Source organism: Coregonus clupeaformis, chromosome 31 (genome assembly GCF_020615455.1).
Source record: "Coregonus clupeaformis isolate EN_2021a chromosome 31, ASM2061545v1, whole genome shotgun sequence".
In the NCBI taxonomy this organism is placed as follows: domain Eukaryota; kingdom Metazoa; phylum Chordata; class Actinopteri; order Salmoniformes; family Salmonidae; genus Coregonus; species Coregonus clupeaformis.
In genome coordinates this window covers 20,916,461-20,943,572 of record NC_059222.1, presented here as the reverse complement: position 1 = coordinate 20,943,572, position 27,112 = coordinate 20,916,461, and the positions used below count along the sequence as shown (strand labels likewise).

The following is a 27,112-nucleotide window of genomic DNA, read 5'->3' as shown; positions in this document are numbered from 1 at the left end:
TATGGTCAGATTTTCCAAATGGTGGGCGAGGGAGAGCTTTGTACGCGTGTCTTTGTGTGGAGTAAAGGTGGTCTAGAGTTTTTTTGTCTCTGGTTGCACATGTGACATGCTGGTAGAAATGAGGTCAAACTGATTTAAGTTTTCCTGCAGTCCCCGGCCACTAGGAGCGCCGCTTCTGGATGAGCATTTTCTTGTTTGCTTATGGCCTTATACAGCTCGTTGAGTGCGGTTTTAGTGCCAGCGTCGGTTTGTGGTGGTAAATAGACGGCTATGAAAAATATAGATGAAAACTCTCTTGGTAGATAGTGTGGTCTACAGTTTATCATGAGGTGAGCAATACCTTAAGACTACCTTAATATTAGACATCGCGCACCAGCTGTTATTGACAAATAGACACACACCCCCACCCCTCGTCTTACCGGACGTAGCTGTTCTGTCCTGCCGATGCACGGAAAATCCAGCCAACTATATATTATCCGTGTCGTCGTTCAGCCACGACTCGGTGAAATATAAGATATTACAGTTTTTAATGTCCCGTTGGTAGGATAGTCTCGAACAGAGCTCATCCAGTTAGTTCTCCAGTGATTGCACGTTGGCCAATAGAACGGATGGTAGAGGCGAGTTCCCCACTCGCCGACGAGTTCTCATAAGGCACCCTGATGTCCACCCCCTGTATTTCCTTCTATTCTTAATGCGAATGAAGGGGATTTGGGCCTTGTATGGGAGCAACATTATATCCTTCGCGTGACTCATTCAAGAAAAATCTTCATCCAGTTTGAGGTGAGTAATCGCTGTTCTGATGTCCAGAAGCTCTTTTCGTTCATAAGAGACGGTAGCATCAACATTATGTACAACATTTGAAAAACGATCATGTGTTACAGTTTGTAGAGGTGGGAGTGGCATGTTTTCCTGGTTTACCTGTGCAGCAGTGATATAAATGAATGGTTAAACTCTGGATGAAATAATTTAGATTTGGTATGAATTAGTGGATTGTAGGGAGCAGTGGTCATGAGTTAATTTACCCGGAGATGGTTGGTCCTGACCTGATGATTTTACTGTAGTCAGTAGGCCACTCGTCTTGGCACTAGCTTGTACCTGTGTTGTTGTGTGCCATATGTCTGTCTAGGTGTCTAGTCTTTTTCCTAGTCCTTGAGTATCTCAGAAATATTGACAGATGTTCCTCTTGGTCACATAACAACCCATGGGGCAATGCTGTGCTCTGCAGTATTAAGATCCAGGACCAGTGGTGTAAAGTACTACTTAAGTAGTTTTTTGGGGTATCTTTAATTTACTTTACTATTTATATTTGTGACTACTTTTACTTCACTCCATTCCTAAAGAAAATTATGTTATTTTTACTCCATACATTTTTCCTGACTTCCAAAAGTACTCGTTACATTTTGAATGCTTAGCAGGACAAGAAAATGGTCCAATTCACACTTATCAAGAGAACATCTGTCACACCCTGACCTTTAAATGCCTGTTGTTTCTCGTTGGTTTGGTCAGGGTGTGAATTTCTATGTGTACATTCTATGTTTGTATTTCTATGTTGGCCGGGTGTGGTTCCCAATCAGAGGCAGCTGTCGATCGTTGTCTCTGATTGGGGATCATACTTAGGTAGACATTTTGTTTACCTATGTTGTGGGATCTTGACTCTTGTTTGTGTGTAGCCATTGTGAGCGTCACGTTATGTTGCTTTTGTTGTTTTGTTCTGAGTTTATTTCAATAAACAAATATGTACGCATACCACGCTGCACCTTGGTCCAATCCTGTACTCAACGAACGTGACAACATCGCTGGTCATCCCTACTGCCTCTGATCTGATCTCACTAAACAAACATGCTTCGTTTGTAAATTATGTCTGAGTGTTGGAGTGTGTCCCTGGCTATCCGTAAATAAAAAAACAAGAAAATGGTACGGTCTGGTTTGCTTAATATAAGGAATTGGAAATTATTTATTATTTTACTTTTGATACTTAATGATGCATTATGCAGAAATTGCTCTGCCATTTCCTGGTTGCTAAAATTCTAATAGTTAGCCTAATTTCAGTTTATGTGACAAAACAAGAAGTCCTTGTGTAGAGAATCATTGTACCATCTAAACCGCTGTGAAGTATATTTTCCATAACCAAAAATATTGTATATTCAGCTGGTGTACAAAACCGTAAGTAAAAGATGCAAAAACAAAACTTCAGAACGGCAAGCATAGAAATAGGACACATAGAACAGATCTACCGCTTCTTAGACTTGCTTTCAACGGGAATGAAAGATCTATAACTCACATTTCTTTGTGAATTTGGTCGGGTCTATGAAAAAGTAGCGTTAAGTATATTTTAGCAATTACATTTACTTTTGATAGTTAAGTATATTTAAAACCAAATACTTTTAGACCTTACTCAAGTAGTATTTTACTGGGTGACTTTCACTTTTACTTGAGTCATGTTCTATTAAGGTGTATTTGTGGTCCTCTGTAGCTCAGCTGGTAGAGCACGGCGCTTGTAACGCCAAGGTAGTGGGTTTGATCCCCGGGACCACCCATACACAAAAATTTATGCACGCATGACTGTAAGTCGCTTTGGATAAAAGCGTCTGCTAAATGGCATATTGTTATTATTATTATTTACTTTTACTCAAGTATGAAATTTTTTCCACCATTGTCCAGCACTGAGACAGCCACAACCTCAAGCACTCTCACAGCTCTCTAAGGAAGCATTTATTCAACTTTGAACATTCTCCTCTTTTTTCAGTTTTAGTATTTAAAGTGTTTTGTTAGCTAAATTAAAGCCTACTTTAATGGTTCTTTTTATCAATGTCTAGTGTGCATCTTGTCAGTCCCCCCCCATCCCTCATTCACGTTATTGGCTGGCTGGACCATCCCACTGTTCTGTGGCACCAGCGGGGGATTTGGCTGATTGAGAGATAGATTGGGCAATCATTCTGTCTGAGAGGGAGACATCGATTATCTTCTGCAGGGTCTAAGGGCCACGAGGGGCCCATCAGTAACACATTGATCAACAGACTTAGAGGTGTGTGTGTGTGTTTGTTTAACTAGACTTGTGGGTACCAGAAGTCCTCACAAGTATAGTAAAACATGGAGAATTTGGCAAGTTGGGATATTTTGCCGGTCCCCACGAGGAAAAATGCTATTTTAGGCTTAGGAGTTAGGTTTAGGGTTAGGGATACAATTAGGGATATAATTAAGGTTAGGCTGGCTCTCCGGAGTGGCGCAGCGTTCTAAGGCACTGCATCGCAGTGCTAGAGGCGTTACTATAGAACCGGGTTCATTCCCGGGCTGTGCCACAACCGGCCGTGGCCGGGAGTCCCATAGGACGGCGCACAATTGGCCCAGCGTTGTCCGGTTTAGAGGAGGGTTTGACCGGGGGGGCTTTACTTGGCTCATTGCTCTTTAGGGTTATGGTTAGGTTTAGGGTTAAGGTTAGGTTTAGGGTTAAGAAAAATATGATTTTGGATGGGAATCAATTCTTTGGGCGCCACAAGGATAGCAGTACAAAACTGTGTGTGTGCGTGCATGTTTTACCCTACCTTTGTTCAGTAGTTGTGTGTGTTTATGTACGAGAAGAAGGTGAGAAGCCACCAAGGAATATTGTGTGAATATCAATGTGGTAAAAGGATGTGTTGTGGTCATGGTGGTGGTTTTCAAAGTTTCCGAATAGCAGCATGCATAGTGAATCATTTATGAGCAATTCATCCAAGGTGCACAGGTAGAGGGAATTCTGTAGCTTTAATGTATCTGGTTTCAGTGGAGAAAAACTCTCTTTATGTTAGACCAGGAAAGCAACTGAGTGTGTGCATGTCAACATCTATTTATCCATAATGTGTGGCGCACCTCAACTTGAAAGTAGAGTAGACCATTCTTTTCTCCCCTAAGAGAAACTTGTTGTTCTTGTCTCCTCAAACTGTCTGTGAAGGGTACATTTTCATAGGCTCAGATGTGTAGACATTCATATAGGCCTAGATCAGCAGGTTGACTTCATGTTGGTCTAGTCTACTTTCACTCCATATAGGGCTATGAGTGGAGTAGTAATACATGTAGCTAGTTGCATGTACCTTGCACATTGGGCTGCTACATCAGACTCTGCAGCACGAGAGCGAGAGTAGCTACGCGAGGGACTTTTATTAGTCTTTGTCTGCAGGAGGAAGCAGTGCTGAGCTCAGGCTATTTCTGTCCCATGCAGGCACATACACACACTGACTCGCACACAGACACACACACTTCTGTTGATCTAATGGTTATTTATATAGCCATGTCACTTAATAAGGAAACTGTCAGCCAGAGCTCCACCATCGATGAGCCATGCGATCATTAGTCGATTAATATCTCCTCTGCAATTCCCCTCCTTATCAGAGCTATTTTCACCTGCTAGATAAAGACTGATGATCTGAGGACAGCGTTATACAGTTTTGACGTGTATATATGCCAACCATAGCAAGGATGAGGGTCTTATTTTCCCTTTCCCTTTCATTGAGGTCTGATGCCATCAGCATGGTGCTTTTCATGCATGGCATTTGAGGAATGTCTCCTGCTGTTGTTTGTGTCACTGTGTGTCAAAGGGAGAAAATGTAGTCATGGGTTCGACATGAATCAAGGAGTTTTGCTCTGTCTGTGTAGAGAGAGAGAGTAGAGACTAGAGAGAGAGAGAGCTGTTGTGGTGGCCTGGCTGCCACCATCTTGCGGTCTGTGCCACAGTAACCTAGAATGCTGCTGCCGTAGAAGAACTAGAGGGCCCAGTTGTCAAAGAACAGCAGTGGATCCTGGGTGCCACTGGAGCTGATTCACCGCTCAGATGCTATCGCTATGCTAATACACTGCCACGCAAATACTACTGCAACACTGATACTACTCTCATACTACCGCAATAGTCATGCTACATGTATACTACTACCCTGCTATACTCGTACTCGGGTATGGAAATTATGGAGTTTGGGCACTGGCATGGCAGGCTAGTAGACCACAATTTTTATTTATGGCCAAGGTCTGTTCCCAGGTCAGGGTCTCCTCCCCCTCCCCACTGTAGTACTGGCCTCAGTTAAGTGACACCTGCTCTGGGGTCAGCCTCAGTGGCTGGTTGTCTGCTGACGGTAATAGAGGTCCTGGGGGTTAACGACGTGATCTTTCCCCTGCAGTCAGCACAGCCGCCTCCTCCACACTATTTCATCCCATTATCTTCATCCATCCCCTTCTACTTGCTCCCACCATATTTTCTTCACCCCATCTCGTTTTCTCTACATTTGTTAACCCTTTCAACCTCTACATCCGCAGGTACTGGTGTCACCTCCCTTGGCCCCTTAGCCCTCCCCTCTTTCATCAGCCCTTTTTCACCACCCCATCCTTCTATCCATTCCTCTGTAATTATCTCTCCATCCATCTATATCCTTCTGTCCCTACTCCAGTGCTCTCTACCCCCCTCCTCTCTCAATCCCCCTTCGTAAAAGGGAAATGTGAAAGCTGTGACACACAGGAAACCCATAACCATGGCGACGATGTGGCTTGTCAACGCGTCATCCTCCCAGTGTTGTATTACTTCAATAACGGCTCCCTTTCAGGACCATTCCCCCGCTCTCCTCTTCTCTCAGCCCTCCTCCCTCTCTCTCTCTCTTCCTTCCTTCCTCTGTCAGACAGTCATGAACCCCACTACCCTGACTAAGAAAAAAGGTGAAGCTTATACCCAACGTTCACACGTCTCCGTTTTCCTCACCGAATGTATTGATTGCTAATCGTCATAATTACCAACAAGGACCAATCCTTCACCACCTCTTCACCTTCATTCTCAGCTCCCGGTACTTGTGTAACACACTTTCAGTAGAAGGTTAGGCAAATACTGTCTCTATGTATATTGGCTACAGTTCAATTTGCAGTGTAAGACCCCACATGGTAACCGTGGCGATGTGACGATGACATATGGGGCCAGACAGTGATCAGACTCCTCTGTGTCCCCGGGTGGAGAGGATCCTATTAGAATCTGGTGTTTGGAACTGTGGATGCGGAGCACCTGAGTGTGTCACAGCCTTCTGATAGACTTGGGCTATTGGAGTGTGTTAGAGCCGTCTCACTGATTGAACACTAGACAGTGGTTGAGCGGTCTCTGACGTTCTCTCTTTTCCTCTATTTCTCTTCTCCTCATTTCTTTCTCAATTCAATTGTCTTTATTTCTCACTCTCTCGCCATCTATATATCCATCTCCATCTCTCTCTCTCTCTCTCTCTCCTTCCTCCTTCCCTCCACCTCTCTCCCTCCCTCACTCTCTCCCCATCCTATCATCCTAGTGCCCTACACTCAGCCTATGCAAAACGTTGGCCATATCTGCAACCTTTCTCTCTCTCCTCGGTGCCAGGAGCAGAATAGGCTGTTTTAAACAAACCTCTGTGAAACACACAGTAAGGGAAATAGGGAAAAAATTGGCTGGGACTTTTTTCTTTCTTGGTTCATTCTCATACATGCATTTGCTTTAGCCGCATTTCAGGAAGCCACTTCCAAGCTCAAGACTGTCAGGCCCAGCCAGCGAGGGGCCCCGGCGTTCAGCCGATATATTACTCGGTGTGTGATATGTGTGCGAGATGACTGAGAAGGGAGATGGCTCAGATTACTGATGTGTGTGTGTGTGTGTCCATGTGTGAATTTGTGTCCGTGTCGGTGTGTGTGTACGTTTGTACGGGCGCCTGCCTGTTGGGATGAAAAATGGCTTCACAACAAAGTCTGTGATTGTGAAAACACAAGAATTTACAGTATTTGCTGTTCTCAGCCTTCAGAAATGGCAAGGCGCTAACATTTGATTGCTTGCATCAACAGAGCAAACATGCAGGGCCAGTTCCAGGCACAAGCGGTTGCTTAGGGCCCCCGGCGGCTAGGAGGCCCCCGACCTGAGAGTAAGAATAGTAGAATATGCAAGGTGCAATTTCGAAATTTGGTTGTGCCTCAGCAGTTTTTCTCTTGTTACAGTGCCTTCGGAAAGATCAGACCCCTTGACTTTTTTTGTTACGTTACAGCCTTATTCTAAAATTGATTAAATAAGAAATGTTCCTCAGCAATCTTCACACAATGTCCAATAATGACAAAGCGAAAACTGGTTTTTAGAATTTTTAGCAAAAAAATGGAAATACCTTATTTACATAAGTATTCAGACCCTTTGCTATGAGACTCGAAATTGAGCTCAGGTTCATCCTGTTTCCATTGATCATCCTTGAGATGTTTCTACAACTTGATTGGTGTCACGATCGCTCATTAACGAGACGGACCAAGGCGCAGCGTGATAAGCGTACATTTTATTACGTACTTAACTCACGACAAAACAACAAACAAACGAAACGTGAAGTCCTAGGTTACACACAACAAACCTTAACGGAACAAGATCCCACACCGACTAGTGCCAAACAGGCTGCCTAAGTATGGTCCCCAATCAGAGACAATGAGATACAGCTGCCTCTGATTGGGAACCACCCTGGCCAACATAGATCTAAACGATCTAGAACATCAACATAGAAAATAATACACAGAAACTACACACCCTGGCTCAACATTTCAGAGTCCCCAGAGCCAGGGCGTGACAATTGGAGTCCACCTGTGGTAAATTCAATTGATTGGACATGATTTGGAAAGGCACACACCTGTCTATATAAGTTCCCGCAGTTGACAGTGCATGTCAGAGGAAAAACCAAGCCATGAGGTTGAAGGAATTGTCCGTAGAGCTCCAAGACAGGATTTTGTCGAGGCACAGATATGGGGAAGGGTACCAAAAAAATTCTGCAGCATTGAAGGTCCCCAAGAACACAGTGGCCTCCATCATTCTTAAATGGAAGAAGTTTGGAACCACCAAGACTCTTCCTACAGTTGCCCACCGGCCAAACTGAGAAATCGGGGGGAGAAGGGAGGTGACCAAGAACCCGATGGTCACTCTGACAGAGCTCTAGAGTTCCTCTGTGGAGATGGGAGAACCTTCCAGAAGGACAACTATCTCTGCAGCACTCCACCAATCAGGCCTTTATGGTAGAGTGGCCAGACGCAAGCTACTCCTCAGTAAAAGGCACCTGACAGCCCACTTGGAGTTTGCCAAAAGGCACCTAAAGACTCTCAGACCCTGAGAAACAAGATTATTTGGTCTGATGAAACCAAGATTGAGCTCTTTGGCCTGAATGCCAAGCATCACATCTGGAGGAAACCTGGCACCATCCCTACGGTGAAGCATGGTGGTGGCAGCATCATGCTGTGGGGATGTTTTTCAGCGGCAGGGACTGGGAGACTAGTCAGGATCGAGGCAAAGATGAACAGAGCAAAGTACAGAGAGATCCTTGATGAAAACCTGCTCCAGAGTGCTCAGTACCTCAGACTGGGGCGACGGTTCAGCTTCCAAAAGGACTACAACCCTAAGCACACAGCCAAGACAACGCAGGAGTGGCTTCAGGACAAGTCTCTGAATGTCCTTGAGTGGCCCAGCCAGAGCCCGGACTTGAACCTAATCGAACATCACTGGAGAGACCTGAAAATAGCTGTGCAGCAACGCTCCCCATCTGCAGAGAAGAATGAGAGAAACTCCCCAAATACAGGTGTACCAAGCTTGTAGCGTCATACCCAAGAAGACTTGAGGCTGTAATTGCTGCCAAAGGTACTTCAACAAAGTACTGAGTTGAAGAGTCTGAATACTTATTGTGACGTCACGAGAGGCTACACAGCTTTCAGCGGGATTGCTCAAGTAGTGCAAGGAGACAAGGTTCAAACAAAACAAGGATTTTATTATAGGTCTTGGGAAATTAACGAAAATATAACAAAATTCTGTTCTCTTGTGGCTCTTTAAGGGTTAACAGTTCAGGGATGTCTCTTCCACCTCCAAAATCATAATTCTCACTCGCTCAGATAACTTTTCCCCAGCCTTACTGTAGTCCACGTTGCAGCTAGTGGCCAACCCAGCAAAAAGTCCTTCCAAATGTCTCTCACGTATTTCCACAGGTGCATATATCCAAAGGTGAGTATTTCCCAAAGGTAAGTATCTCCAAATCCTTATATTCCTCATGGAAGTGGACGTGCAGCACTCTTGTCCTCCAGAGAGCCCAGGTTGGAGACTGTGTCTCTTCACCCCCCACACACTCCCTCAGTGTGTCTCTTCCCTTCCAAACCTTCAGCTCATCAGCTCCTGATTTGTTTCAGCTGCGTGGGAAGATTGGCCATAGAGGGGTGGAGTTCCCGACCATACCAGCAGATGGAGCCATAGCTGTCTGGGTTTGCAGCCATCTCAGGGGGATGTAACGTCCCTCCAGGACACAGCCTCTCGTGACATCACACATCCCCCTCCTCGGGACCGACGTCCCTCGTCGGGGTAAAGGCAGCGAAGAAGGCATCACGCCGGGAGAGGGCGTCCGCATTGCCGTGGTGCTTGCCAGACTGCTCTCTCTTCAACTCCTCCAACTCTAGGACCAGGGACTCAGCCTCCTGTTGTCTCTCCTTGAGTTTCTTACTGAACGCATCAGCCTTGGTTTTAGCAGAGTTTAGCTTCTGTTGAGCAGCTTTCAGTTCCTTCTCTCTCTCTGCCTCCACATTCTTCATCTTGTTCTCCAACACCTTGTACTTCTCCTCTGCCTTCTTCTGGACCTCCTTACTACTGCGCAGGGTCTCCTCACACTCCCTCGATGGTCCTGCGCAGCCTCTCCAGCTCCTCCTGTTGCTTAGGGAAGGAGCTCTGTTGGAGTTTAGCCTGGAGGATATCTAACTCTTCTGTCTTCATGTCTAACTGTTGCTTTAACAAACGATACCTCTCAGCGGTCCCCTTCAGACCAGACAGTTCTTTGTCCAGATTCTGTAGCTCCGTCTCTGTGTCGGTCTGGGCACCTGCCATCCCTATCAGAGCCCGGGCGGGAGTGAGTAATTCGGAGGATTGCACCGGAGCCTTCCCAGGATGAGTCTTGCCTCTCCGTTTCCGAGGTACTCGGGTTATCCTCTCCTGAGACTCTCTCCAGAGTGGGTAAAAGGCTGGGCAGTCTCGGTCCAATTAGGACAGGGACGGGGAGGGAATCAACCACCCCGCCGTCGTGTGTATGGTTCCCCGTGTGCTGGTCATTGTAAGTTCAGTAATGGGGGTATTCTCTGGTGTCCCCATGGACACAGGAAACTGGGAGGACTTTCCCGGGGTCAGACACGTTGGGCCCACCAAATCCTTACGCACCAGGGTGGCCCGGCTACCAGAATCCAGTAAGGCCTCCACATCATGGTGATTCACAGTTACCGGGCAGGTGGGGGTCGATCTGGGCCGCCATCTACGACTCCCAAGAGCGAGGCAAAACGGTGTGTGGGTGCTGAGCTGGAGGACTCGCAGTGGGCATAGGTTCATCGGCTGGTTTCCCACACTGCCAGGAGATATGTCCCATCTCCCCACACCGGTAACACTGTCGAGTTTCCCCCTCCTGGTGTACTCTTCTTGGACCCGCCTGGTTTCTGGCTCCCCCTGGAGCCGGGATAAGTCCTGACGTGGCTGGGTTCGAGACCTTGGGGTCCTTTGGACGGGTTCTTCCCATTTGTGGTGGGGCCGCACTCCTGGGGTCTTTTCGGGAAGCATTCAGCATCTCCGCTGTGGCCTGGTACTTTTCCACAGCTTCCACGGTCAGATCAGCCGTGGTCAAGGCCTGTTGACTGATGAACCGTTTTGCCTCATAAGGCAGGGCGCGTGAGGTAACGATCCACCACAACGGCCTCCACCACCGCCGCTGCTGTATTCCTCTGCGGATCCAGCCATTTCCTTGCGATTCGGACAAGTTCATGCATCTGCGCCCGAGGAGGTTGGTCTGGTTGGAAGGTCCAGCTGTGAAAGCGCTGGGCCATGCCAAACTTTGTGAGTCCATATCTGCTGAGGATCTCAGACTTCAGGGCATCATAGTCAGTAACCTGGTCAGGGCCCAGGTCCCGGACAGCATTCAGCGATTCCCGGTTAGAAAGGGGGCTAACAGACCAACCCACTGTTGCTTGGGCCAGGCTTCCCTAGTGGCCGTGGCCTCAAATGCATGCAGGTATGCCTCAATGTCATCGGTAGCTCCCATCTTAGATATAAAGTCACTTGCCTTTATTGGGCGGGTATTTTGGACAACCCTCTGTCTCTGCAACTGCAATTCCTCTGCCTTCAGAAGGTTGGCTTTCTTTTGCTCCTCCAAGAGAGCCACGTTTGCTTGCATCTGGGCTTGCTGGCCAGCAACAAGGGCTTTCAATATGTCCTCCATTTCAGACGGCGGGGAGCCTACGGCCAACTTGGAAAACTGGGTGATCAAACCTTCGGTATCCTCCTCTGACATGCACTATTAACGCTTGAGCGTGCCCGTATTCTCCACCATCTGTGACGTCACGAGAGGCTACACAGCTTTCAGCGGGATTGCTCAAGTAGTGCAAGGAGACAAGGTTCAAACAAAACAAGGATTTTATTATAGGTCTTGGGAAATTAACGAAAATATAACAAAATTCTGTTCTCTTGTGGCTCTTTAAGGGTTAACAGTTCAGGGATGTCTCTTCCACCTCCAAAATCATAATTCTCACTCGCTCAGATAACTTTTCCCCAGCCTTACTGTAGTCCACGTTGCAGCTAGTGGCCAACCCAGCAAAAAGTCCTTCCAAATGTCTCTCACGTATTTCCACAGGTGCATATATCCAAAGGTGAGTATTTCCCAAAGGTAAGTATCTCCAAATCCTTATATTCCTCATGGAAGTGGACGTGCAGCACTCTTGTCCTCCAGAGAGCCCAGGTTGGAGACTGTGTCTCTTCACCCCCCACACACTCCCTCAGTGTGTCTCTTCCCTTCCAAACCTTCAGCTCATCAGCTCCTGATTTGTTTCAGCTGCGTGGGAAGATTGGCCATAGAGGGGTGGAGTTCCCGACCATACCAGCAGATGGAGCCATAGCTGTCTGGGTTTGCAGCCATCTCAGGGGGATGTAACGTCCCTCCAGGACACAGCCTCTCGTGACATCACATTATGTAAATGTTATATATCCGTTTTTTATTTTTAACAAATTAGCAAAAATGTCTAAAAACCTGTTTTTGCTTTGTCATTATGGGGTATTGTGTGTAGATTGATGAGGGAAAAAACAATTTAATCAATTTTAGAATAAGGATGTAAGGTAACAAATTGTGGAAAAAGTCAAGGGGTCTGAATACTTTCTGAATGCACTGTATGTCAGTCACTGACAGTCACTCAATTAGCCATGTCCTCTAACAATCTTTACATTGGTAGTTAGTCTAGCCAGCTATCTAAACTTGTAGTAATCATGGCCAAATACCGACCGGGCATGCAGGGCACGTGCCCAGGGGCCCTGACCTTCAGGGGGCCCCATTGATTTTGTTAGTCATTCTCACTCGGATATCATATTAACATGGCATAAGTCATTACAAAATGTGTAGAATTGCAGGAAATTAGCTTTAAAACTGCAACATTTGCATGAAAATGTACTTTCAAACAAAAATATGTCTCCCTATCGTCAAGAGGGGGGCAATAAAATGTTTTGCCGTGAGGTGGGGGGCCTCCCAACCAAATCTCACTTAGGGCCTCCAAAAGGCTAAAGCCGGCCCTGCAAACATGCTACCATCTGACTGGAAGCATGATCAAAGCTAACACACTAGTATCTGACTGCTAGTAGCCCGCCCCTGACTAATAAATAAATAACAAGAGACCTGGGGAGGGTGAGCAGTAGAAATGGAATTAAAGAGCTTCTTGTGTTCAATTAAACAGCCTTAAACACTGCTGAAATCAGTCCAGGGGAGGAGGAAAATAACTCCACCAAGAGAGAGTGATAGACACACACACACTGTATCAGACACTCCCAGAGATTTTCTGATGACGCTTCCTTGTTTCTGAGTTAACTGTAGAGCTGTAAACCTTGAGACTGCTGCAGTAGAGACTGGCACTGGCAGGCTCAGTGTTTATAGAACCCCACTACCCTCCTGATCCTGAGGCAGCCAGGGAATGGCCTCTGCCTACTGAGTCACGGAGCCATCTATATTCAGAACGAGAGGATCTCCTCCTCCTCCTATCTTTACACAGACCAACATGATACACACTGTGGGTGACTCCAGAGTGATGCAACAGCTGAAAGACCACATTTCGGCCCTAGAGCGACAAGGAGCTGTTGGTTTACTCTCTTTTATCATTACAGGAAACACAGTAAAAACACAGAAACGCAGTAAAAAGACAGACACAGCTAGACAGCCTAAAAACAAACTAGAACAGGATATTAATGCGCCATCGAAACAAATTAAATCGAATATAAAAAAATAAAATAGGCAGTCGACAATGGATAGATACAGTACAAACACACAAACACACTAGGATGCGGGCTCACACACACATACACACCCTATACTTTATGGGCCATTTTTAACCAGGCACTATTTCAGACTGCTAAACTCTGGCGTTTTTATGACACTCCCCCGCTTAAATCAATTACGGGGAGGCAGAGGCATGCGAGCATCAGCGGTAATAACCCATGGGGGCCGGGGGCCTCGCAGTGAGAATGGTGATTAATGAAAACCACACTGATTTGTCCACAAATGTTGTAGAACCCGACTCACTAACTCAAACATGAAAGAAAAAGGAAAAAGAGAATACAATGTATGTACAATGGCATATGGTGTCAGCAGTGGGATTTCAGTCCTACAGTGTGTTCAGATCACGGTGTACCATTAGACTGACCTGTTGGCCCATCTTTGTTATCAGTCCTGCCAATGCCTGTTGTTACCAGTCTGTTACTTTCTTTAGGCCTGCCCATTTAATTAGATAGAAAAAATACAGCTGACTTGTGTTCTGTTTTTAAGGCTGGTCTAATTCTTCCATTGATGTTCCCACTGACAATATGGCTTAATTAATGCTGCTCTTATTGACATTTTCTTCTCTCTTGGCTCTGTTGCTCGCCATTATCCTGGTATGTATGTTCTGTTGTCTCTGCTGTCGACTGCTGTCTATGGACTAGTTCAGCCTTACTCAATAGGTGACCGCCTCAACGAAATTATATATATTTTTAAGGAACTGTCAGGCTTTTAAATTACTGTTGAGAGTTGTATAGTTGAATGCAGAAGGTGCAATTTTGAAATTTGGTGGTACATTAGCAGTTTTTATCATATGAACACACATAATACATGGCAAAATGTGTAGAATTGCAGGAAATTAGCTTTAAAAGTGCAAAGGTTTATTTCTGCCCCATGGCAAAGTATGTAGACTTGCATGAAATATGCTTTAAAACTGCAAAATTCTCTCTGCCTACAAGAGAGGTTTGAACAGTTTGTGTCGTGGACAGTGTGTGAGTGTTAAAAATATATGTGGCGCAAGTTGCTGAGGGGCTGACTATTTCTGTGGGGTCTGCATGGGTCGCAAGGTGGGGGTTTGTAACTATGCCGATAAATGACAATATATCCATCCGGACACGGTACTGGTACCCCGTGTAAATAGCCAAGTTATTGTTATTGTGTAGTTATTCCTCATGTTATTATCTTTCTATTATTTAAAACATATTCTCTGCATTGTTGGGAAGGGCCCGTAAGTAGACTGTTGTTTACGAAGCATATGACAAATAAAATGTGACTTGATTTTACCTTTGCCACCTAGGAAATGTGTGTGACCAGGTGATTACTGATGCATTCATGAAGATTCATTCATACAGTATCTCTCTACATCACTGCAGCTTATTGAGTGCAATGTGCTTTTAAAAAGTAAAGCAGAGAAGATGCATTATGATTATGAATAACGGGAGGTAGAGAAAGATAATCATTCTAATACGCAGGGATGGGGTCAATACCCTTTAAATTAATAAGAATTTAATAAATCTTCCATTAAACGATTTCAGGTCATCGTGAATGTACTTAATTGAAATGGAATTGAGCTCATTCTTGCTAATAGGCACTACTACTATCATCATCAACAGCAGCACTATTCTGGTCAGCCTGTACTGAGTGTTTGTTGTGTTGTGTTTGCCAGCTGGACCCAGACAACACCGGTTTCATCGCAGTGGAGAACTTCACCAGTTTGGTGGAGCACCATGAGCTGCAGCTGGACCCCTCCAAACTGGACATGCTGTTCGCCCTGGTGCAGAGCAACGAGGATGGACAGGTGTGCTACCAGGAGCTCATCGAGCTGGTGAGTGGCTGAAAGGGTACACACAGAGGCATGCATGCACGCACACACACAGAGAGGCACGTTCACACAGAAGCAGGCATAGTACACACTCACGCTACAGAATTATTTGAGAAAGGTTAGAGAATTGCACACAAATTATTTCATGATAATACACACAAGTGCGCCACACACACACGCATACAGATATTCACACTCATAATTCATAGCATGAGAATATCATGCACTTGCAGCGTAATATACTGTATTGTACTGCTGAGTAGTGTTCTGAGTCTTGTGATGCTGCTAGGAGGTCAGAGACATCATTCTTATTCATTCCTTTCTACTTAACCTGTCTGTGTTTAGACCTGTGTTTCTTTTAAAGGGGCTGAGGTGATTCTCAGCCCTGTGTAGCCGCAGACCAGAGCATGTTTCTTCTCCTCCTCGCAGCGTGATTAATTAAACGCAATGCAATTCCTGCCATATTTTCACTTCCCTAAGCTGATTCCTTCTCTCCCTCTGTTTTGCTCATGGTGTGTAATGACAGCTTTTATTTCCATTTGGTTCCTGTACAAATGCTCAGGTCTCGCTTCTATTGAGTGAGCAGCAATGCACATTTGAACCCCATCCTTAAGTTTTCTCCTCCTTCTATCATCCACTCTTCCCTTTATGGAACTTCACGCCTATTCCTTCTGTTACTCTAGGAAGAGTCTTGGTGGTTCCAAACTTCTTCCATTTAAGAATGATGGAGGCCACTGTGTTCTTGGGGACCTTCAATGCTGCAGACATTTTTTGGTACCCTTCCCCAGATCTGTGCCTCGACACAATCCTGTCTCGAAGCTCTACGGACAATTCCTTTGACCTCATGGCTTGGCTTTTGCGCTGAAGTGCACTCTCAACTGTGGGACCTTATATAGACACGTGTGCCTTTCCAAATCATGTCCAATCAATTCAATTTACCACAGGTGGACTCCAATCAAGTTGTAGAAACATTTCAAGGATGATCAATGGAAACAGGATGCACCTGAGGTTAGGTACTGTAGGTTAGACAGCACACTACCACTTCCACACTCCATTCCCCCATGGGGCACCAGCAACTTTGACCAGGTGCTGAGCCTGGTTGATAAGTGCATCAGGTGCTGCCAATTAAGGTGATCGTCAGTCAGTGGCCCAGCTTGTAAGCTGGGAGGTGGCTGGTTTTGTTTGGTGGCCATGAGGTATTTCGTTTTTGAGTCTTTAGTTTGGGCATGCCTTTGGTATTTTTTCCTTTTTGATTATATTTATGTTTCGTCACCCACTGAGAAAATACTAATCCGCTTAGACTGGCTGACCAAGAAGTCAAGAGAGAGAGTTGGCTCTGGACCAAGGTAAGGTTGCGGCCTCCCTGGGCACATGTGCATCCAACACGGTTTTACAGCCCTCTAACCAATTGTACTATTATGTGTGTTTTTTCGCTTTATTTGTAATTTATTCTGTACATAATGTTTCTGCCATCGTCTCTTATAACCAAAAAGAGCTTCTGGATATCAGGACAGCGATTACTCACCTCGTATTGGACGAAGATGTTTTCTTCAACGAGTCGGACGCGAAGGATATCCTACAGACACCCGACAAGGCCCAAATCCCCGTCATTCGCAAGAGAAAGAGACGGAGATATCGTGGACGTAGGTCGGGGTGCCTTGTAAGGATCTGACGGCGAGCGAGTAAACTGCCTCTTCCATCAATCCTATTAGCCAATGTTCAATCATTTGAAAACAAAATGAACGACCTAAGATCAAGGTTATCCTACCAACGGGACATTCAAAACTGTAATATCTTATGTTTCATCGAGTCATGGCTGAACGACGACATGGATAACATACAGCTGGCGGGATATACGCTACATCGGCAGGATAGAACGGCTGACTCCGGTAAGACAAGGGGTGGTGGTCTGTGTATATTTGTAAACAACAGCTGGTGCACAAAATCAAATACTAAGGAAGTCTCAAGGTTTTACTCGGCTGAGGTAGAGTATCTTATGATAAGCTGTAGACCACACGATTTACCAAGAGAGTTTTCATCTATATTTTTCTTAGCTGTCTATTTTCCACCACAAACCGATGCTGGCATTAAGATTGCACTCAATGAGCTGTATAAGGCCATAACTAAACAGGAAAACGCTCATCCAGAGGCAGCGCTCCTAGTGTCCGGGGACTTTAATGCAGGGAAACCTAAATCCATTCTACCTAATTTCTACCAGCATGTTAAATGTGCAACCAGAGGAAAAAAAACTCTAGACCACCTTTACTCCACACACAGAGACGCATACAAAGCTCTCCCTCGCCCTCCATTTGGCAAATCTGACCATAACTCTCTCCTCCTGATTCCTGCAAAAACTAAAGCAGGAAGCACCAGTGGTCAGATTACGCAGATGCTAAGCTCCAGGACTGTTTTGCTAGCACAGACTGGAACATGTTCCGGGATTCTTCAGATAGCATTGAGGAGTACACCACATCAGTGACTGGCTTCATCAATAAATGCATCGATGACGTACATACCCCAACCAGAAGCCATGGATTACAGGCAACATCCGCACTGAGCTAAAGGGTAGAGCTGCCGCTTTCAAGGAGTGGGACTCTGACCCGGATGCTTATAAGAAATCCCGCTATGCCCTCCGACGAACCATCAAACAGGCAAAGAGTCAATACAGGACTAAGATTGAATCGTACTACACCGGCTCTGACGCTCGTCGGATGTGGCAGGGCTAGAAAACTATTATAGACTACAAATGGAAGCACAGCCGGGAGCTGCCCAGTGACACAAGCCTACTAGTCGAGCTAAACCACTTCTATGCTCGCTTCGAGGCAAGCAACACTGAAGCATGCATGAGTGCACCAGCTGTTCCGGATGACTATGTGATCACACTCTCCGTAGCCGATGTGAGTAAGACTTTTAAGCAGGTCAACATTCACAAGGCCGCAGGGCCAGACGGATTACCAGGACGTGTACTCCGAGCATGTGCTGACCAACTGGCAAGTGTCTTCACTGACATTTTCAACTGTCCCTGACTGAGTCTGTAATACCAAAATGTTTCAAGCAGACCACCATAGTCCCCGTGCCCAAGGACACTAAGATAACCTGCCTAAATGACTACTGACCCGTAGCACTGACGTCTGTAGCCATGAAGTGCTTTGAAAGGCTGGTCATGGCTCACCTCAACATCATTATCCCAGAAATCCTAGACCCACTCCAATTTGCATACCGCCCCAACATATCCACAGATGATGCAATCTCTATTGCACTCCACACTGCCCTTTCCCACCTGGACAAGAGGAACACCTACGTGAGAATGCTATTAATTGACTATAGCTCAGCATTCAACACCATAGTGCCCTCAAAGCTCATCACTAAGCTAAGGATCCTGGGACTAAACACCTCCCTCTGCAACTGGATCCTGGACTTCCTGACGGGCCGTGGGGTGCCAGGATAACAACCTCTCCCTCAACGTGACCAAAACAAAGGAGATGATTGTGTACAGCAGGGAAAAAAAGAGGACTGAGCACGCCCCCATTCTCATCGACGGGGCTGTAGTGGAACAGGTCGAGAGCTTCAAGTTCCTTGGTGTCCACATCACCAACGAACTATCATGGTCCAAACACACCGTGAAGAGGGCACGACAAAGCCTATTCCCCCTCAGGAGACTGAAAAGATTTGGCACGGGTCCTCAGATCCTCAAAAAGTTATACAGCTGCACCATCGAGAGCATCCTCACTGGTTGCATCACCGCCTGGTATGGCAACTGCTCGGCCTCCGACCGCAAGGCACTACAGAGGGTAGTGCGTACGGCCCAGTACATCACTGGGGCCAAGCTTCCTGCCATCCAGGACCTCTATACCAGGCGGTGTCAGAAGAAGGCCCTCAAAATTATCAAAGACTCCAGCCACCCTAGTCATAGACTGTTCTCTCTGCTACCGCACGGCAAGCGGTACTGGAGCACCAAGTCTAGGTCCAAAAGGATTCTCAGCAGCTTCAAGCCATAAGACTCGTGAACAGCTAATCATGGCTAAGCGGACTACTTGCACTGCCCCCCCCACCCCATCTTTTTACTCTGCTGCTACTCTGTTAATTGTTTATGCATAGTCACTTTAACTCTACCCACATGTACATATTACCTCAACTACCTCAACTAGCCGGTGCCCCCGCACATTGACTCTGCACCGGTACCCCCCTGTATATAGCCTCCCTACTGTTATTTTATTTTACTTCTGCTCTTTTTTTCCTCAAAACTTTTTTGTTGTTTTATTTTACTTTTTGATTAAAAAATAAATGCATTGTTGGTTAAGGGCTGTAAGTAAGCATTTCACGGTAATGTGTACACCTGTTGTATTCGGCACATGTGGCAAATAAAATTTGATTTGATTTGAAATGCAGATTTCGCACATAAATGCACACATTCATTCAGTTTACAGACCATGTAACTAGGCCTAGGACCCCTAGACAAAGTGAGTGCAACAATATCCATAGGCTAGTTATGGGTTTCGTAACAATTTATTTCACCTTGTTAACTGAGTGTTCCAGTAGTTGCTATCATGTATTCTTGTTAAATTAAAGAAATCTGTAATTCCTCTCCTTCAGGTGGTAGTTTAAATGATGTTCTGAGAACATCCCACATAGCTCCCATCCTGTAGGTAGGATCATTGTCAGGTGACTGTGGTCATGAGAAACTCCTTGCCGGAGTCATTTTTCCTCCTTAATGGGAGAGATACAGCAATACGGATCCCACCGCTGCCACCATCTGGCAATATGCTTTGTGTTGTAGTCATGACAGAGAAATATATACAACGTTTGGCAAACATTCCTGGGCAAGCTTCAGTTAGCTACAGTAAATAGTCAAGTAAGAATATTTAAGTTTCCTGTGTAACACCAATATTGCTCCATGGATTCTCTGGGTTAGCACTGCCACCATCTGGCAATATGCTTTGTGTTGTAGTCATGACAGAGAAATATATACAACATTTGGCGAACTTTACTGGGCATGCTACAGTAAATAGTCAAGTAAGAATATTTACGTTTCCTGTGTAACACCAATATTGCTCCACGGATTCTCTGGGTTAGTGCTTCACTTGAAGATGGATAAAGTAGAAGCTTAGCCCAGAGGAGCGTTTGCCACCTGTGACCTGACTGAAGCTCTCTTGGGGAATGTTTAGTGTCCCCACCAAGGCCATTTTGGATATTTAGTGGCTCCAGTGTGGTCATTATATTGTTTAGAGATGTCAATGGGGTCGTCTGACAGTGTTTAGTGCCCACGGTCCATCTGTCTTCTGAGTAGAAGAACAGGGTCTCACTGAAGGGAAAGACAAAAAAAAAAGATAATAGATGGACCCCATCATCCCTGATACACATCGTACACACACACACACACTTATCTGCTCCACACATACAAACACACCCTCGCAACACACCACAAACTCAGGCAGGCACCATTTCTCTTTTAGGTGGGTTGCTGACTTCAGAGTGGTGCACTCTGCTTAAGTGTCCATGACTGAAGGTTTTTCCAGTTTAGGTCCTGATGATAAAGGTGGGCTCTCATTTTAAAAGGATTTTGCTAGAATGAGGGTGGGCGCAAACAGTGCTGAGATCCACCGTGATTTCGTTTTTTCTTATCACTGTGTGTTTGCATTTATTTAATAGCTTAATAATGGATTATAAATGACCAGTAAATGTGTAGTATATGGCGTGCCGATCCTGTTTAACAGAACTAAGTGATGGCGAGTCATTTACTGCATGGTGATTCGCGGGCGTTCAGATTCCAGCCTGGTTCTTCACAGTATGTGGTAAATCATTTAGTAACATTAATTTAATGATTTATTAATCGAGCTAGCTAGCATTTAGTAGCAGGACTTTTTGACTCTAAGCCTGGAGGGCTCTGTGTAAGAGAGAGAGGGCTGATGTTCTCCCATCACCATTCATGAAATAAGTGTGATTTTGCACCAAAGTTTAGCAAGCATCAGGACCAACTTTGGAAATGTACTTGAATGGAACGTTAGAATAACTTGATACCAAACTCAATACCTCCTAATATACCTCTATATAAGGAAAACATGGAACAAATATCATCTTTATGTGTTATTATTTATTCAAACTATCGATCAGTACACTATTGAGCAAACACCAGAACTAATTAAGTCATCATGAAGAACAGAGGAGGAGCTGAGACCAGCATGTACTGTAAGCCCACACACTGTTCTCAAGGAGGGGAGTGTGAGCACCCTGCTGTTTTGGAATACACGCACGTGTGCACACACACACCCCGATGTCAATTAGGTCCATTCCTGTCTCCCTTAAAGGGAATTCTATGTTTAGCTCCATCCTTAGCCTTTAATATCAATAATTGTCCCTGGCAGACATCTTGCTGCTTGTCAAGGGAATTTTAGCTGCGGACCTTGTTGATGCCAAAGTCTGAGGTTCTCCTGAGTAGTGATGTAATGGGATGTGATGCTAGCACACCCTGCTAGAATGCTCCTGCTGGGTTTGTCAGGGCTCCCCAGTCAAGTTGTCAGCTCTCGTGCTAATGCGCATTATTGTCTGCCTCCCTGTCTCATATCCCAAACTTCAAAGGCCGCTTACTGCTCACTTTAGAAGCGGCAGTCCCACATGTCAGAGGAAAAGGCAAGGCGGAATGACAAGTGTGTCTACTGGGAAACGTCTCCCGGGAACATTCAGGAGCACAAATCTCAGAGAGGGAGAAGAAACGCATCGCTAAGAGGAGAGGCAGCAGATGTTTTTGGAAAACAAACGTAGATAAAACACTGGAAACACAGGCATCATTTAGAGAAGAAAGCCCACAGAGAAGAAAACATTTAATTTGTATATAAATCCCCCAACCACACACAACCACGTTCCTTTTCTCCCATTCGGTCTCTTAACTCTTCTAATAAAGACATTAGTAAAGACCGGTGGAAACCATTCACTTCCGCAGTACAACTGCAGCCGTGCTTCCCCGGAGCTAGTCGATCCATGAGGGCATCCTATTTTCCCTCCCTAATTTTCCTTTCCTTCCTTCCTAATGTCCCCCTTCTACCCCCTCTCTTGTGCTTTCCTCTCCCTCCAAGAGCATGTACAGTATAATTGCATTTCCTGGGCCTGATCTCCATGCTAAAATATGCAGTGCTGCAGCCACGGGAGGGCCGGCAGCCCCTCTCGGCTTGACGCTGCTTATCGCTGTGCCACAGACCCACACTTGCTCATTGTTCAACCCTGGCATCATAATTACCTAATACGTGTCTCACGGCATCCCGCTCGACTATACTTCACCACCATCCACTACCGCTCTACAGACTAACTATATTTCTGTTTTTCCTCAATTATTTTCTTTAATAGCCTCAGATGGCCATTTGTATGTGATTTGTTTGTTTTATATATTTATTTATTTGTCTCCTTGTTTTGTTTCTTTCATTAGCGCCATGTAGATATTGCCCCCGATTTCTTTCATTGTTATACTCCCCACAGTGTCCGGGTGTAATGAGCCTGCACACAACAGCACCTAATGAATTGTGGTTGGTTTGCTTTAGCTGCCTCCTTGATGGGGTCTGTGGGGACTCTGATGACTGTTGCAGTAGAGATGGATACAGTATGAATGTGGCTTGACCTATTGTCTGCGTCTGTGTATCATCTTGGATTTAAGCATCATTCTCTCTATGGCAAAGGCATACACAGATCCATATACACTGAGATGTGACATTCTTATCTCCTTCCCTTGTAGAGCCTTTCAGATTTATTGTCATCATATGAGAAAGTTCATTTTCTTCCAGATTCATGGTAGAATGTGTCCCTTATCCCTGTCAGTTGTGGTTGCACCATGGTTTTTCCTCAAGAATTCCTACTAAAGTAGCAGACATCAGGGATTCCATGTACCAAGTCATGCTAGCCCCCAGCTGTGCCGTTCCTGCTCACTAAGCAAACCTGGAGTGTCAATGATAACAGGAGCCTGTCACCTGTCTCCCCACCACATGCTCCACTCCCCCCCTCAGCAGAGCTTTGCCCCTTGAAGGCAAAAACACAGTTATTTTGGGTGAATAGAGGCACCGTGTGTACCTGTCAAGGCAAGGCAGTGCAGAAATGTTCTCCTCCACTTTTAGCACCGAACGCTTCAAGGAAGCCGCGAGAATGGAGATGCTCTTTGTTTGAAGTTGAGTGCAGTTAAAAAGTCAACTTCTAAATGCAGTTGCAGGCATTTAGCATGCCAGTTCATCTATCAAATTAAATATTTCTTCACTCTGTCAGTTTCAAAGGAATACTAACTTTGTTCCCATTGTCTCTATTCTCTCCATCCATCTCCCGCCCTTCTCCTCAGATGAGCAGCAAGCGTTCCAGCAGTTTCCGACGGGCCATCGCCAATGGCCGGCGTACGCTGCAGCGAGAGATCCTATTGGATGAGACGGGCCTGGGCGTGTACAAGCGCTTTGTGCGCTACGTGGCCTATGAGATCCTGCCCTGCGAGACAGACCGGCGCTGGTACTTCCACCAGAACCGCCTTTGTCCCCCGCCCGTCTTCATGGCCATCATTACCATCGTCCAGGTGAGAGGGAAGAGAGAAAGCAGATGGAGGCCTCGGATAACTGAGCTGCTCATTGTTAAGACCAGTGGTCCCAGAAATGTGTGCATTGTTACCCACCTGAATATGTTTTAAGTTACTTATGACCCTTCAAATAAGCAGAACAATGTTTATGGCATAAAAAGTATTTAGCTTTGTCATATGTGGAAATGGCTGTGACCCATTAGTGGGCAGTGGGCAGTGTGGGCACTGACCAACTATTTGGTAAACAATTGTTAAGGAGGTGCACTCGATGCCAGTCCTCTAAGGCAACTGTATTGGCTTTCATGATTGAATTCTTGGATTCTTATCAGGAACTGATGTAGAACTGGGAAACCAAGCCAGTGGACTAGTCTCTGGGCAAGTCAGTGACATTATTGGAACAATTTAGTGAGAGGAAAGAAAATAACCACTAGACAGCTTTAGCCCCAGAGGCCTTGGCTTGAATAGGGAATGCTAAAAAACCTGCTGCATGTTGCGTTTATATCTAAATGCTTCACAATGGCGGTGAATGGTCTGTAATGACAGAGGCAATGATAATGACTATTTCCTTTCATTAAAATTAATGGAGATGATGATTCATTGACTTATGAAAGGAGCTAATGGAATCGGTCCAGCTGTGTGTCTCTCTGTATGTGCATCTCTTGTTGGTGCCAATGGAAGTCTTCAACCGACGCAAGGCATACGGCGTTCGAAAAAAGTGCCATTTATTAGCAGAATCACAATTTGTTTTGGCAAGGGCAATTTCTTGGCTCTCACAACAGAAATCTGTATTATATGATATAAATGAGTGTCTGAATGAAGAGACGTGGGTGTGAAGCAGCGTGTGTCTCTCCCGTCAGATCATCGTGTTCATGTGCTATGGCATCATGCTGAATAAGTGGGTGCTGCAGACATACCAGCCAGACTTCATGAAGAGCCCCCTGGTGTACCACCCCAGACACCGCCACCAGGTCTGGCGCTTCTTTAGCTACATGTTCATGCACGTTGGGTAAGAGACCACCCCACCTCATTCACACGTGCACACACACACACGTGCACGCACACAGTGTGAAGCAACATTAATTGATACTGCAAGGCATTGACCGATAATGGTTTAGATGGGATTGATGGATAGATGGTGATAGATGACTACTGTAGATAACATTGATGAAGTGTCTAGACTAAAGGAGCTGATTTAAAACTCTATGCATAATTAATCTGCTATTGAGACCGGTGTCATCCTCCTGTTCACTGTCTCTCAGGTTGGAGCAGCTGGGGTTCAACGCTCTGCTCCAGCTGATGATCGGTGTTCCCTTGGAGATGGTCCACGGCATCCTACGCATCAGTCTGCTGTACATGGCCGGTGTTGTGGCAGGTGAGTGTCCGTGTGTTAGCAACGTTGGTTGATGTGATAGTATTGTGGTTTAATGTGTTAGTAACCCTGTATTTTAGCGCTGATAGTACTGTATCTTGGTACTTTGGTGTTCTAGTATATTAAAGTGTTGCTGTATTAATATTGTAGTTCCTTGGTGTGTTAGTCTGTTCCACATGGCTGGTAAGTTGCCCATAAAGTGTACGTTTGCACATTTAGTCTTGTCCAACACAGTGGTTTGTGTAGGTGTTTTAGTGTGTGCTCTTCAAAGTCGTCTGTTTGATCAATTTGATATACATCATGGCCTCTGAGTCCAGGTCAGCTAACTGTATACATGAACCACTTTAGTATTCAGAGCAGTAGCTGACGCACTTGAGGGACTGTTGACAACACACCTAATGTGTTTCCGTCTTCCTCAATGGCAGTGTTGAGATTGAGGCCTTTGATTCCACTCTGATTGTGTGATGTTGTTTTTGCTGCCATATCCCACCCACACTACTGCAGAAATCATATCAACTCTGACACGTACAACCCTTGTTTCCTAGTACTGTATCTCTTTCATCTCCACTCTGCATGATTTTGTTTCTGACGTTGTAAATCACTTTCTCTCTGACTTGTATTTGATAACAGTCAGAAGCTGAAGCCAAATTCCAATTGAGCGATATTCATTCATTTAGTTAAACCTGTACAATGTACTGTTTTTCAATTGTCTACTAAAAACATTGATTCTTTCACTACCCTTATTTCCCTCCTAGCATAAGATGGTGTAAATGTTGTTCAACTCCTGCTGCTCCCTGAAATGTACACACACCTGCACATGCACGCACACACACAAACACACACACAGTACATGCTCATGCTTTTATTTATTTTTGTGATGATGACAGAATCGGAGAAAGGCGGAAAGAAAGAGAGAAAGTGAGCCAGAGAAACTGAGTAATGCAGGCCTCCTCTCTCGGGTATTAGCCTAAGTGAAGCCGAAACTGAAGTAGGAGGAAAAGCAGTGGAAGGTCTGGTTCAGGAAGGGTTTTAGGGGGGCTAATGATGAGGCACATGTAATAACACGGGAGTTGTGAGAGACCGAGGATTCACGTCCAGGTGAGAGGTCAATGGGTCCAAACGCCCTGGCTCTAGACACAGTGGGAGAGCAATAAAGACCCTGATCCCCGAGCCCTCCTGCCTTCAGCTAACGTTTTACATGAAAAGAACAGGCAGACATCAAACAGAGGAAGAGAAGGGGGACTAGTAATTGAGCAAGTGGTGCTGACTTCTGTCTGGACTCTTCCACTGGAGTTTTAGTGTTGCTCATTTAATGCCAGACGCCATATAGCAAGGTTTAAAGCTTTATGCTGTTGGAATTAATGGTCTGTGTTATGAAGTTTGAGTTAAGGCTGAGAAGCAGCTTCCATTAACATACTGTGAGTAATCGTAACAATAAATGTTCTGCTGTGTTTAAATGGTTTAATCCAAGTGTGTGTGTGTGTGTGGGGGGGGTGTATGTCTGAATGTATGTCTGTCTCTTTGTAAAGTTACTGCATACCTCAGAGAGAACAACTCTGTCTCTGTTTTTCCCAGAAATCTCCTGTCTGATTGTTTGTGGATGATGTAAGCCTCATATTACCAGACTGATTTCCGCTGCGCTAGACTGATGACCGTTGTGCTAGCGAAACAGAATGTAATCTCGCGAGACTTCTGAATGGTTGTACAATGTTAATAAAAATTGCCCAGGGATACAGATTACTTTTTTTCTCTTTCCATTTTGTAGCCTATGTCTATCTCATGTTTATATTCATGTTCTGTTCAATCATGTCAGGATTTGTTTGTTGTTGTTGTAAAGCAGTAGAGCTCACCGAGTTTAGCTTCGAGATTACATCCTCAAGGAGACCTTCAGCAGGTAGAGTGCATGTGTGTGCGTATGTGTTACAGGGCGGTACAATAATTAAAGGGAGGAGATTATACACAGTAAACATGTCAGACCTATGCAGAGTAGTTATTTTCTGGTTTCTCTTTTGAGTAACTATACCATCAGTTCTCCGACACCCTGACCCTGACTCATGCTCTGACTCCTGGTGGAAGGATATTTATTATTCACTGTGGCCCTG

General features: G+C 45.3%; 1 protein-coding gene across 2 annotated transcripts in view; it reads left to right on the top strand.

The window, feature by feature from the left end:
• LOC121547214 (rhomboid-related protein 1-like) overlaps positions 1–27,112 on the top strand; it is a 63,052-nt gene that overhangs the window by 2,702 nt on the left and 33,238 nt on the right. For both annotated transcript variants that reach the window (XM_041858368.2, XM_045209800.1), the window contains exons 2-5: positions 14,950–15,108; positions 23,417–23,641; positions 24,499–24,647; positions 24,901–25,013. In XM_041858368.2, the coding sequence (XP_041714302.1) occupies positions 14,950–15,108; positions 23,417–23,641; positions 24,499–24,647; positions 24,901–25,013 (646 nt within the window). The remainder of the gene's footprint in view (positions 1–14,949; positions 15,109–23,416; positions 23,642–24,498; positions 24,648–24,900; positions 25,014–27,112) is intronic.